This window comes from Sciurus vulgaris (genome assembly GCF_902686455.1).
Source record: "Sciurus vulgaris genome assembly, chromosome: 1".
Classification (NCBI taxonomy): Eukaryota; Metazoa; Chordata; class Mammalia; order Rodentia; family Sciuridae; genus Sciurus; species Sciurus vulgaris.
The window spans coordinates 114,952,794-114,965,899 of record NC_136461.1 but is presented as its reverse complement, the minus strand read 5'-3'; the positions used below and the strand labels follow the sequence as shown (position 1 = coordinate 114,965,899).

General features: G+C 52.5%; 2 protein-coding genes across 3 annotated transcripts; both read left to right on the top strand.

Moving 5' to 3' along the window:
* The first annotated feature begins 3,103 nt into the window (after positions 1-3,103).
* On the top strand, positions 3,104-5,298 carry S100A14 (S100 calcium binding protein A14). The gene is made up of 4 exons (XM_079125636.1): positions 3,104-3,207; positions 3,570-3,679; positions 4,130-4,276; positions 4,488-5,298. The coding sequence occupies exons 2-4, from the start codon at positions 3,650-3,652 to the stop codon at positions 4,623-4,625; spliced, it is 315 nt and encodes a 104-aa protein (XP_078981762.1). The 5' UTR covers positions 3,104-3,207; positions 3,570-3,649; the 3' UTR covers positions 4,626-5,298.
* Positions 5,299-6,390: 1,092 nt separating this feature from the next.
* S100A16 (S100 calcium binding protein A16) lies at positions 6,391-12,357 on the top strand. 2 transcript variants are annotated; one of them, XM_079110200.1, is made up of 3 exons: positions 6,391-6,548; positions 11,195-11,373; positions 11,632-12,357. In XM_079110200.1, the coding sequence occupies exons 2-3, from the start codon at positions 11,221-11,223 to the stop codon at positions 11,788-11,790; spliced, it is 312 nt and encodes a 103-aa protein (XP_078966326.1). In that variant the 5' UTR covers positions 6,391-6,548; positions 11,195-11,220; the 3' UTR covers positions 11,791-12,357. The 2 variants fall into 2 exon arrangements, with proteins under 2 accessions (XP_078966326.1, XP_078966327.1); XM_079110201.1 differs by lacking the exon at positions 6,391-6,548 and adding an exon at positions 10,397-10,549.
* The last annotated feature ends 749 nt before the right edge of the window (positions 12,358-13,106 follow it).

Sequence of the window (13,106 nt, the reverse complement as noted above, 5' to 3'; positions counted from 1 at the left end):
GCAAGGCCCTGTCTCAGAAGAAAAAAATAAGAAGAACTAGGGATGTAGTTCAGTAGTAAAGCACATCTGGATTCAATCCCCAGTACCAAAATAAGAATAAAAACTTAAAAAATACATATGTAAATAGGTGGTTGATGGATGAAGATGTGGAAGATACAGAGATCTGGGGCTGGTTTCTATCCCACCAGGTATCTCCTGGCATTCAGTTGCATATTTATAGCTCCCAGTTTTCCCCATCCTGTTCTTGGAGTTTGTCCCCATGATGACAATAATAGAAATGAACAGGTGTCATTTCTAGATGTCATAGCCTTATGCCTTATGTCAGGCATAAGTCTAAACATGTTACCTACATTATTTTAGTTAATTTTTGCAACTTTTCTTTTTTTGGTACTGGGGTATAAATCCAGAAATACTTAACCACTGAGCCACATCTCCAGCCCTGTTTATATTTTATTTAGAGACAGGAGTTTACTGAGTTACTTAGGGCCTTGCTAAGTTGCTGAGACTGGCTTTGAACTCATGATCTTCCTGCCTTAGGCTCCTGGGATTACAGGCATATGCCACCACATCTGGCTAATTTTCACAACTCTTAAAGAGTAGATTGTATATTTCTTTTCTTTTCTTTTTGCAGTACTGGGGATTGAACCTAAGACTTCACACTTGCTTAGAAAGGCCTCCGCCACGGGGCTACACCCCAGCCCTTTTTATTGTTTATTTTGGGAAATGGTCTTACTAAGTTGCCTAGGCTGGCCTCAAACTTGTGATCTTTCTACTTAAGCCTCCTGAATTGCTGGGACTATTGGTGTGTACTATCACACCCCACTTGGTAGGTAGTATTTTTAAGTCTTATATTCAAAATGAGGATATGAGCTTGGGCTCAGAGACTTGCGAGACTGAGGCAGGTGGATCACAAGTTTGAGGTCTGCCTCAGCAACTTAGTGAGACCCTGTCTCAAAAAAAAAAAAAAAAAAAAAAAAGAACTGGGAATGTAGCTCAGTGGTAAAGGCCCCCCTGGGCTCAATCCCCAGGACAAAAAAGAAAGAAAGAAAAGAAAAGAAAAGAAAGAGAGGAGGGGGGGAAGGGAAAAAAATAACAATGAATCAAACAACATTGCCCTATGTAAATTTATGATTTTTAATTAAAAAAAAAAAAGTTAAAAAAAAAAAAGAAAAGAAAGAGGTTATGGATATTTAGAGACAAGAATCCCCAGAACTGGGTTGAAATTCCAGAGCCTCTGATTTACCAGGGTCCTCTCTAGATGGGCACTTGGGAACACTAGACCTCCATTCCCAGACTCCCTCCACAGCAAGGGTGAAGCAGGAGGAGGGACTAGTGAGGTTTAAGGTCATGGAGTGAGGGTGCAGTGATACTGAAGAAAGCAGAACTTTTGGGGACAGTGCTTCTGCGTTCCCTATTCTTATTGACTTGAGGAGCATGTGGTTTGCTTTACCAGCCACCAGAGAGAGCAGAGGCGGGCCAGTGCATCAGGACTGCCTCCTAGGGCTGTCATTGCTGTACCTGCAGGTGTCCATGTGGGGCAGCTAGTAGACCAGAAAAACATTTAGGCTGAGACAAGCTCCTGATTCATAAACTCCAAAATGATCCCTGATGAAGACTTCACATATAAGGACCATGAGACAGAGACCTCAGAGTGACTCCCTGGCTGGAGGGGCCATTGGCAAAGACAGTCCAGAGGGGTTTCCATACGGGGTGGGGGGGGGTGCTCTCACAGTGAGACATTCTATGAGGGACCTCAGACTCCTCGGAAAAGCTCTGAGATGGAGAGACCCTTGAAGGAAGTCCTTGAATTGAAGTTGTTTGGAGGAACTCTCCAAGGAGACCCTTGTGGAAGTGTCTCCAGTTACAGAGGGCCCCTGATTAAGACTCAAGTTCACGGGAGCCCCAGAAGTTGACACAAGGAAGGGCACCGGGGCGTGTGCTCTGATCTCAGAGTTTGGAAAAGGAACCCATTCTATCTTTGCCCTGATCCACACGGAGCCCGCTGCCTTTTCTTGTATTCCCTTCTCATGACTTCAGGTTCCAGGACCCTGGGCCTGGGCAGGTAAACAGGGATATTTGGGTTGGGCTCAGTTCCCAGAAGTACAGTGAAGGCTCCCTGAGGTGACCTCCTGGGCGCTGGTTTAGAGGGCAGGTATTGCTATAGAGCTGGTGGGTTAGAGAGGACATGGGATTCTGAGTGGGGGAAGAGTTTGCAGCCCGAGTGGTGTGGAGAGATTGTGAGCTGCCATCTGGGCTCTGGGTTGCTGAGGGGAGCTGACAGGAAGTCAGGTCAATGCTCACTGTGACTCTCTCTACCAGGCTGCCCTTCATTTTTTTTTTTTTTTTTTGGTCCTGGTGATTGAATCCAGGGATATTTAACCACTGAACCACATCCCTGGCCCTTTTTCATATTTTATGTAGAGACAGGATCTCACTAAGTTGCTTAGGACCTTGCTAAGTTGCTGGGGCCGGCTTTGAACTCAAGATCCTCCTGCCTCAGCCTCCTAAGCCAATTAATTGGGTTACAGGTGTGCGCACTGAGCGCCAGTCCTAGGCTGCCCTTCTTTGCTACTTCCTCCTGACCTCTCCATTCAATTCTCTGCCATCAGGATTGGGAAAGGCTGGGCTATGGGGTCTGGTTAAACTTGAATGTCACTATCCATATTGGCTTTGGCTGGGAAGTAGGGCAGAAAGAGAAGTATCTCAAAAGTACAGGGAGGCCCCAGCAGACCTCTTTCAAGTTCTTCATCTACCTTTGTCCTACAAACCTCACTTGATCAGCCCCTGCTTCTTTCTTTCCTAGTTACTAATAGAGACACCCCCCCCCCCACCCCCACCCTGCTGCCCCATTCCTCACAATTCCCCCAGGTCCTTCCAACTCCTAGGCATGGTGACTCTAAGTCCCCTCTCCCTCCCTCCCCAACCTTACTTCCCTTCTCTCCTGGTGACTCTGCCTGTTGATCTGGGGCCAGGGGCATCCCAGACCCAGCCCTCCAAGGCTCCCTCCTCATGGCAGGGGTGGGGACAGGCTCTGGAGCTCTGGCCAATGGAGGGTGGGGCCCACACAGTTGGCTTGCAGCCCAGGCTGCTGCAATAGCTGGGGTGGCTATCAGGCCCAGCCCCCTGCCTCCCCTCCCTTCCCCCAGGTATAAGAGCTGAGCTGAGGTGAGCTGGCTCCTCCCGTCCTGTCTCAGCGGCTGCCAGCAGGTAAGGAAACCCTGGGCTTTTTATCCAGATGGGTTTCTCCTGTACGGGGAGCACCCTGAGTTTCTCCTGCCTGAATCTTCCAAGGGAGAGCTGGGGTACTGGGTCCTGGAACTTTGTGTGTGCATTTTGAGCATAAGTGGATGGCTGGAGGTGTGAGACTGAGGTGAGCTCCAAGGTATTCCCCCTAAATTGGTTGGCCTGGGCGTTGTGGCCTTATCTCCTGGAGCCTGGGCAGGAACTGGGCCTGTGTGGGGTTGCCCCTGACCCCCTGGGTGAGGCAGAATATTTTGGGTGAAACCAAAAGAGGTCATTGAGACAGAAAGCAGAAGTGTCCCCTCACCTCAGATCTCCCCCTCCTCCAGGCAGATCATGATCCATCAGTTCCTCTGGGTCAGGCTATAGGACGACAAAACTCACCACGGGACCAAGTGCACCAGGCACCATGGGACAGTGTCGGTCAGCCAATGCGGAGGTGGGACCATTCACTCTTGCCCTGTTTTCCATTCTCTTCTTTTCCACCCTGGGGATCTGTGTACCCCACTGACTTCTGCCCCTCACCTTGGTCTTGCCCTTCACCTAGACCTTGTCAGTGAGGCCTGAAATTCTTCCCTGAACCCCACACAAGGTGATCAGATGGAATCCTCCTGGGAAGAGGACTGTCTGGACACGTGCTGGGACCTGCCTGCCTGGGGCTGGGGGTGGCGGGGAAGAAAGTCTTGCCCAATCTGTGGGTAAGAGCAGAAGCTGCTGGGGGCTGGGGTGGAGGTAAGGGTGAGGGACTGGGTTTGGGGCCCTGGAGTGGGCAGGGACCCACGTGCCTTCCAGCTGTCTTCTGCCCTGTTGGCTTTACCAAGGCTCCTGGGGAAGCAGGGTGTTACAGGTTGGGCGGAGCCTCCCTGATGTGGTTGTCTGCTGCCCTCAGGATGCCCAGGAATTCAGTGATGTGGAGAGGGCCATTGAGACCCTCATCAAGAACTTCCACCAGTACTCAGTGGAGGGTGGGAAGGAGACACTGACCTCCTCTGAGCTACGGGACCTGGTCACCCAGCAGTTGCCACACCTCATGCCGGTACTGAGGGGATGGACCCCACCCCAGTCAGTCCCCTGACTTCCCAAGCAAGTGCGTCCAGGCCCCACCCACACCGGTACTGGCAACCCCTAGACCTTCCCCTTTGCCAGTGCCAGGTAGGCTCAGGTCCTGTGCTTGCCTCTGGGTAGGGTGGGGTGGGAAGATCTGAAGGTACTGTCTTGCTAAGCTGTGGTATCTTCCCTCCACTCAGAGCAATTGTGGGCTGGAAGAGAAAATTGCCAATCTGGGCAACTGTAACGACTCTAAACTGGAGTTCGGGAGCTTCTGGGAGCTCATTGGAGAAGCAGCCAAGAGTGTGAAGCTGGAGAGTCCTGCCCCAAGGAGCTGAAGATTTCTACCTGGAATTTCTTAGGAGGCAAATGGGGGATAGGGGGCCTTAAAGACTGTGGGCCTGGAAATAACACTCCACCACCACCACCCTATTCCCCAGCCTGCACCTTTCCTCATCTCTGCAAGGTTCAGGTTCATAATAGCCTTCCCCAGGGTCTCTGCATACTTCCTTCCTGGGTGCTCGGGGGAGATGATGGGTCCGAGAGTCCCCAGCTGAGGGAAGCTCAGGGAGTGGGTTGGGACCAGGGAGGTTATGGAGGGATGCTGGAGGGATAACAATGGTGTAAGGGCCAAGTGATTTGATATTGGGGAAAGGGCAGAGAGAAAACTGGGCTATGGGAAATGATTTGAAGAATGGAGCTGGGAATATGGCTGGATATTGTACCAAAGTAAATCTCTGAGAACCTACCCGTCTCAATCTCTTTTCCAAACCAAACTGCAGCTATCCCTGTCCCATGCTATCTCTTCCTGTTTCCAGCTCTGCCCCACCCTCCTCCCAAGACTCTGTCCCAGGGCTTGGGCAGGGGAGGAGGGAGAGCAGGGTTGAGGAAGAGGCTGAGGAGGGTGTGACTTTGGGGCGAGAGGACCAGCTGGGTGCTTGGGCATTTATAGAATGATGGTTGTTTTGTATTGTTTGATTAATAAAAAAAATGAAAAAAAAAAAAAAAAAAGATGTTGTCTTGATTGGATACATGCCCTGGGGACCATGGGTGAGGGATCCTTGGTAGGTGGTAGAGTCATTGGTGGGATAGACACATGGAACTAGAATGGTTGTCAGTGGAAATGACTGGGTGCTCACTTCTCCCCATGGATTTGGTTGAGGGTGGAAACAAGCCCAACAGGTGGGAGACCAGGTCCTCTCTGAGGGACAGGCTGTTGCTTGTCAATGGGCTTACCTTCCGATAGGAGATGAGGGCACAGGTGTGTACGCCTGGGGAAAAGACATGAACCCAGGTGTCCTGGGGCCTCACTGACTAGTGGTAAAGAAAAGGTAGGGCTGGGACACAGTCTGATTGGGTTTAAATCCTATCTCTGCCACTTAGATCTGTGAAACTTTGGACGTGCTTTTAGAGTTTGTCTCCTCACCTGTAAAAAGGGGTTGTGAATAGTACTTCACTAATGGGAGTGTCGTGAAGATGATGTGGCTCATGTGCAGCACGAGAGAGCCCAACACACAATGAGTGCCCAGTGAGTGGAAGTCACTGAGAGTGGGTGAGAGTCCTCTTTAGTTTCAGCAGCAGCCCCACCATAGGGAGGTAGAGTTGGCCAATTTCCTTGGGTACCTGGGGGAAAAGCAGGGGGTGGGAGTTTGCAGAGGAATTGTTCTACTGTGCCTAAGGGGTTTTGGAGATGGGTCTCAGGAGAGGTCAGGATGGGCTGACCTGGAGAAGGAAGACCAGAGCCAGTTTCTGGTCCCCAGTGTCAGAAATCAGGTGTTACTCCTGAAATCTGAACAGGAAGGAAGCTTTTGTGGCCAGCTAGGCTGGCCTGGAATGCTAACTAAACTTGCCTGTTGAGGGCCCCTGAAACTGGGCTCCCAGTGACCCAGGTAAGAAGGGCAGGTGATAGTCCTTCCTTCCTTTCTCCACGTTGTCAGGTTCTGCTCAGGTCCTGTGGGTTAGGGGGGTGGAGCTGAGGGAACGCCAGGTTCCACCACTCCTTCTGGGGTGGCGATAGAGGGGTGTTAAAAAAGGTGTGTATCCCTTTAACAAGGGCCCAACCCCAGGGCCAAGTTAAGAAGGAGCTCAGTCACTACCTCCCCACCGAGCCAGCTCAGCCAGGCAGGGCCGGGAGGGAGTGGGACAGATTCTGGGAGTGCAGCGGGGAGGAGTCCTGGCTGGGCTGAACGGGGGAGCTGCTTGGCAGTGCCAGAGCCTAGGCCCCAGAGCCCTGCTGGAGAGGAGGTGGATCGAGAAGGCAGGTGAGCACCTCAGGCCCGGTCTGGGAGATCTGGGGCTGCCCAAGGGTCCCTGCAGGCTTGGGAGGCCAGGAGAAGGGGCAGTGAAGGGGGCCTGGGGAGAGGGGCCTTCCAGAGGCAGGACAGGAAGAGTTTTGTTAATTATTAACTTTCTCCAAAGGCCAGTTTGAGAATGAGGAGTCCTGGTGTGGTTGGGGGCTGGGTGAGGCCTCCAGAGGAGTGGGTAAGGTGGTAAGACCCTCTCTCTGGCCCAGCAGCTGACTAGGCTCTTCTCCAGGGGCTGGGACACTGGGCAGAACATTTGGGAGCCTTGCCCACAGCTGCTCAGCCCTCCCTGAACAGAAAAGGACAAGTGTGTGTTGGCGGGGAATGGGGGGTGGTCAGATGCTGGACACAGGCCTCTCTGGGGTCTAGGAGTTGAGTCCTGGGAGAACTAATGGGATCCAGGAGGGTCCAAGGAGCTTAAAAACCCAGGGAGAAGGAGGCAGGGGCTGAGGCGGCTTCCCCACCTGAAAACATAGGCAGGTCCCGGATGCAGGCCCCTATGTGCTCTGGGAGCTGTTCCTTGGGAGGGGCCTGGGTGAGGCCCTGGGGAAGCCTGGGAGCTCCCTGGAAAAGGGAGAGGGAAAGAAGCCAAGCCCTGAATCCGCAGCTTCTCCACCTTAGGACCCAGGCAGGTCCTGGCTTGACGGGCTTGGCTTGGCAGAGCGACTGGTACTATAGGAGCATTCCCCTTCCTAGCCCAGGTGAGGGCAGGGGTGGAGGGGAGGTGGCTGCAGCCCTTCCCCAACGAACTAGTGAAGAACTCCCTGAGTGGTGAGGCCAGAGGTAGCTGTGCGTGTGTGCGTATGCGTGCGTGTGCGCCTGCCTGCATGTGCCTCCAACTTCACTCATCTGGAAGAAATTTCAAAGAAGTCCAAATTATTGCTCTGAAAGTAGAAGAGGGCAAAAGGTAAATGAGTTACTCAAGCAGAAAAGATCAGTAAAGGCAGAGCTCCTTGCTTCCTGTGTGTGCAGGTGTGAATGAATCCTGTGAGGATGGGAAGGGCTGAGGCAGGGTCACCTGTGTGAAGCATGAACCTCAAGCAACTGGAAAAGAACATAGCAGAGGATAAACCTGTTGATTGAAGCTGGAGAAATTATTTTGAAACACTCTTGTAAATAGAGATTGAATTCCCAGCCTTGTTCAGAGACCCAGCCCAGTTCTTCAATATGCCTTCGCAGTGTGTTGAAGGCACTTGGAGCAGAATGAGTCAGTCAGGAGGGGAATGACTGGGGCTGGGGCTGGGGCTCAGTGGCAGAGTGCCTAACAAGCACAAAGCCCTAGGTTCCATCCCTAGCATCAACCTCCTCCCTCCTGCAAAGAAAGAATGACTGAATGAACAAATGAGAAAGAGAGAATGAATGAGAGTGAATAAATGAGTGAGTGGTAGGTAGATGGAAAGCAGATGGAAGGAACTCAAAACGCTAAACTTAAGCTTGAAAATGGAGCTAGACTCTGGAGAATCCCAGAGACTTGGGGATTAGGAGTCTGGGGACATATCCCACCACTTGGAAACAATTTAGCAGTCCAGAAGTGTGTGCAGGATGGGAAGAGAAGGTGGATTTTGGAGGGTGTGGTGGACATCCAGGGTTCCAGAATGAAGGGGGTTGGGGAGGTGAGGGGGTGGTTAGCAGGCACTTTGAGGGGGAGGGGCCCAGAATCTGGGGGTGGAAGGGTGGGGCTGAAGTGGCTGAGATCCAGGGGCATGGTGTCAGGGCAATTTGGGTTTTTGGAGAAGTCAGCAAGCCGGTCTCAGGTGGGCGGGGGTGGGAGATGGGAGACTACTGGTTGCTCAATGATGAATCAGCCAAGGAGACAGTGAGAACACAGGGGACAGGGAGGGAGGGACTCTTTGCAGGACAAGTGGTCCCCCTCTCACTTTTTTGAAAGGTTCCAACGTGCACTATTCGCAACCTGACTCCCTACCATCCCCAGTCCCATGCCCCATTCTCCTGCTGAGATCTGCTTGAGGCAATGTCAATACAGGAACCACTTCCTGGCTAACCATCCTAGATAGGGGCTCATGGGACAGCACACCTGCCCTTCCCCCATGCCTGGAGATCCTCAGACCTAGCTGGTAGGAGGATGGGGCAGCTGCAGAAGCAGGTGGTTATGGTTTGGGTGGGGTGGCAGATCCTGTCTCCTGGCCCCCAGGGGAGGGTGGGAGAAGGAGAATAATGACACATGATTGTGACTGTCCCACTCTGATAACCTGCCTTCAGAAAAAGCTTCAGAAAGTATTTGTCAGATGCTTATCTCAGTGTTGTCCATTTTACAAGAAGGGAGTGGGGGCAGATTCCTGGGAGGAAGGCCTGGGAATGGAAGCCCTAGGAAGCTACCTCTCTGGCTTGCCCAGCACATGTGAGAGCCAGTGACTGAGTCTCCTCTTGGATGCTCACCTGTGTCTTGCCTACTTGGCAGCCGCCAGAGGTAGGGTAGGGGTTGGGCATGGTGTTGAGGAAGAATAGGAGGAGATTCCTGTGGCTGGAGAAATAAGACTTCAAAAGGCAAGTGGAGGGAGAAGTGGGTCTCATAGAGAGGAGCAGAGATCCACCAACCCAAACATTTCTTTCCCTTCTCTCTCCCTGACTATTCCCCACAGGATTCCTCGGGTAGAAACAGGTCTGGGATGGTTAATCATGGGAGGGGGTCTCCAAATGCTGTATCTACTCCAAAGCTTGGTTGATAGTGGGCGTGGCATAATCCTTCCTGGAATGGGTACCATTTCCAAAAACCTTAGGAACTGTGGTCATGAGCTTGGGCTACCTCCCTCCCAAGAGCAGCAGAGCAGACAGATCATGGGTGAAAATGTTTCTTCTTCCTTATTTGTGAATGTTAGAGGATTTGTCTGAATATCTTATTGAACCACACACTTAAATAAAGAGTATGGTTTCCTGCAGTCCTGGCATTTTATGTCATCCTTCCAGCCACAGACCAGAGTGGTCATGTGGGCAAGGGGAGGGGGAGAAGGGCAGGGTTTTCTGCTAGAGATGCCCCTGACCCTTCTCCTTTTCAACTCTCCTTCCTTCTTCCTGGACTATTTCCTCCTGGTCTCGCCCTTCCTTCAGAAAAAGCTCCATAAAAGAAAAGACTTAGGAAGTTACTCAGGGGTCTTGGACACCTACTCTCAGGGCTGAAAGGAGGTAGAATATTTATGGACTATCTCCCTTGAGCAAGGCACTAGGCCAAGCAGTATGGGTCAGGGAAATCACAGAGACTAAAAGAAAGGCTGTTGTATACCCGGGAGGAAAAATAATTGTCCCCAAGTCTGTGCATTTTGTTGTTTGGTTCAGAAAACACGGCAGCTGCATGTCAGAAACACTATGTATGCCTCGAGGAATGAGACCAGAGCTGTAAAGAGACAGTGTCCACACCAGTTAGTGGCTCCAGACAGTGCCGGCATAGTGAAGACAGACAAGTCTGTGGGAGTTGGGGAGGAACGTGTTGAGGGCAGGGGTCAAGGCAGGCCTCCCAAGGGAGGCGTGGTTTGGGCAGGGCCAGAGTGATGGGCAGGCTCAGCTGGGTGGAGAAGGCATGGCCATGGGCATGGAGTAGGAATGGCCACAAGGGGATCAGAAAGCAGGTGGCAGGGGCAGGAGGCTGTACTGTGGGGCCTAGAGAAGGAGACCCCCCCATTCCAGATCAGCCTGTACTGTGGCTGTGTCCATCTCCTCTTGCCAGAACCAGCTGAAAGCGGCAGGAGCTCATTCTTGGCCTTGAGGGTGGGAGGGGAGTCTGATTTGCTTGGGTTGACTTGGGGGGGCACTGGGCTTGGGCGGCGACTCACAGAGTAGATCCGCCTGCTCCCCTCATATCCTGTTATTCAGAAGGCTGTATCCGCCTGGAATGTGAGTGCCTTTTGTCCTTGGGTGAGGGGGTGACGCATGTGGCCTCTGGCAGGCAGCTGTGGTGTCCAGGGTCTGGATCCAGCTGGGGCAGAACGGGCCTGTCTCCTCCTTAGGTAATGGGGTGAGGGGTTTTCCTTGGGTTCTGCTATATATTTTAGGGCTGGGTACGAGGGAGGAGAGGTTTGCAGGGTGTGGCAGGGGGTTGGGGAGGCTGCACAAAATGGATTTGGATCTTGTCTTTTTCTGGAGATGGGCAGCTGTGGCCTGAGCCTCTGAATTTACTGCCTTGGAGCCTGGAGAAGGGATTGGGGTAGGCTTAGGTTCCTACCTCCTGTCTGTTGCCTGGGGTCTCAGCCAGCCGTAGGGATGAGAAGCAAGAGCTTCTGCCCCCATCTGCCAGGGCTCATCCCAACAGTTCTTAGCTGCACTTGCCCCAGGGCAGTTACCATCCTCCTCTCCTTATGGGAGCCTCTTTCTCTTACCATGGCTCTGACAAGCGGCAGCTCAGTGCCCTGGGCTGGGGAAGAGCCTGGAGAACCTGTCTGGGCGGTTGAGCTGGGGAGCACCTGGATTAGGGGAGTCGCATAGCTCTCATTCCAGGGCCCACCCCCGCACCCCTGTGTTCCCCTCCCACCACCTTATTTTTCCAGAGGATAAACCATCCTGGGGGCTGCCCAGGGGCCTAGGGGCCCAGGGTGCATGTGAGGGAGGAGGTTTGGCCTGTGGGATGTCTTATCTCCCTTCTTCGTGGTACCCAGGCCCCTAGAGGAGCTGAGGCAGTGCAATGGCAGACTGCTACACGGAACTGGAGAAGGCAGTTGTTGTCCTGGTGGAAAACTTCTACAAATATGTGTCTAAGCACAGCCTGGTCAAGAACAAGATCAGCAAGAGCAGTTTCCGCAAGATGCTTCAGAAAGAGCTCAACCACATGCTGACGGTAAGCTCCCTGCCCAGGACCTGGCCTCTCCCCTTTCTGTTCTACCAGGCATCCTTCCCACTGAGTCCTCTGTCCTTTGAGTTACTCTTGCCAGCGCTGCAGGCCTCCGTCTTCTGAGGGTGCCCAGATCCAGCCAGGGAGGGCTCTGTTTGCGTTTTCCAAGGACAACAGCTGTCCAGGCTCTCTGGAGTTGCCACCCTCCCAACCTTCAAACAACCCTTCCCTGACCCCCCCCTTCCCCCCACCATTCCTCTGCAGGACACTGGGAACCGAAAGGCCGCCGACAAGCTCATCCAGAACCTAGACGCCAATCATGATGGACGCATCAGCTTTGACGAGTACTGGACCTTGATAGGTGGTATCACCTGCCCCATTGCCAACCTGATCCGCCAGCAGGAGCAGCAGAGCAGCAGCTAGAGGCCTCACCACCACCTCTTCCTGGCCCTGGCCCTGACAGAGCCCCAGCCCTGGTGTTCCTCCCAGGCACCTCCTCAACTCTGCCCTCTTAGCCCCTTTCCTTGCTTCTCCCTCCAGACCTTCTCCTTACCCTTGCTCAGCAGTGGAAGGGGAGATGTCAGGGTCCTTTTGTGAGTATCTCAATGTGGGGGCACTACCCTGAGGGTCTCAGTCCCTGGAGCCAGCAGGCCCTAGGGCTCCCCTGTGAGATCTCAATGCTGTTTGGGGACCCCAAGAGTTTCCTCACCTATTCAGTCTTCCAATGCCTGATTTTTTTGTCTGATTCCTGCCTGATTCTGGGTCCTGACCTCCTGGGGTCAGCTTGCTGCTTGAGGTCTCCCTGCTCCTGGTGTCAGCAGTGGCAGAGACCTCTCCCCTCCTGCATAGTCCTCAGCTGGGTAGAGAAGCATTTCCAGGGACTCCCCTCTAGCTGCCTTTGTGTCTGGGAATGAGCTAAGCAGGGCTGAGCCTTTTCCCTCTGCTTAGCCACTAAAATGACAGTAATAAAGGCTGAATTTGGAGTTTGTATCCCTCTTACCTGGTCCCTTTATGACATTCATTAAATCCTTCACACTCCTTGAAAACTTCTTATGCTTTGGTAGTCTTTACCCTCCACTCTGAGCCCAGGAGGAATCTCACAGGCAGAGCAAGAAAGAAATTAGGACTCCTGGATCCTAGGACATCCTGTCATCCCAGGGCTAGCAGCTCCCTCCCTTCTGCTCCACAAAGGGCCAGAGGCGAAGTGTCACTGTCTCCAGACTTTCATATTCAATTTCCAGGTACAAAGTTAGGTCTCATTTCATCCTTATTGCAATTCCACAAGGGGGACATGACACCCAGTCTTGAGCCATGAGTAGCATGGAAGCCTAGAATCCTCACCAAGATATTATTCCAATAAACAGAAGTTGTGGGATGAAAAAATAGGGGTGCAAGTGATACCACCGTTTACCAGTGACAGTCCTGCTTCCTCAGGTGTTGAAGTATAACTCCAGAGAAGCACTCCGAGGTGAGCGTAGAGTAGAAAGTAAGCTTTTTTTTTTTTTTTTGGGTACTGGGGATCGAACCCAGGGCCTTGTGCTCGCGAGGCGAGCACTATACCAACTGTGGTATATCCCCAGCCCCTAGAAAGTAAGCTTTATTAAAGAAAAGTAAAAGCAGACTTCTCCTGGGTGGAAGAAGGGGACCCAAAGGTGGAATCCATCGGATTGAGCAAATCTTGTCCTTTTAATAAGTTTTATTCTCCTGTTCTTTCCCCCTTATCTCTTCCTGCCTACTTG

What these genes read in the sequence shown, in the direction of transcription:
- S100A16 (XM_079110200.1), top strand. Translation starts at nt 11,221, where the DNA reads ATGGCAGACTGCTACACGGAACTGGAGAAGGCAGTTGTTGTCCTGGTG. An exon ending in AGCTCAACCACATGCTGACG is followed by an intron (nt 11,374 to 11,631) that starts GTAAGCTCCCTG and finishes ATTCCTCTGCAG; the next exon opens with GACACTGGGAACCGAAAGGC.
- S100A14 (XM_079125636.1), top strand. Translation starts at nt 3,650, where the DNA reads ATGGGACAGTGTCGGTCAGCCAATGCGGAG. An exon ending in GTCGGTCAGCCAATGCGGAG is followed by an intron (nt 3,680 to 4,129) that starts GTGGGACCATTC and finishes TGCTGCCCTCAG; the next exon opens with GATGCCCAGGAATTCAGTGA. An exon ending in AGTTGCCACACCTCATGCCG is followed by an intron (nt 4,277 to 4,487) that starts GTACTGAGGGGA and finishes CCCTCCACTCAG; the next exon opens with AGCAATTGTGGGCTGGAAGA.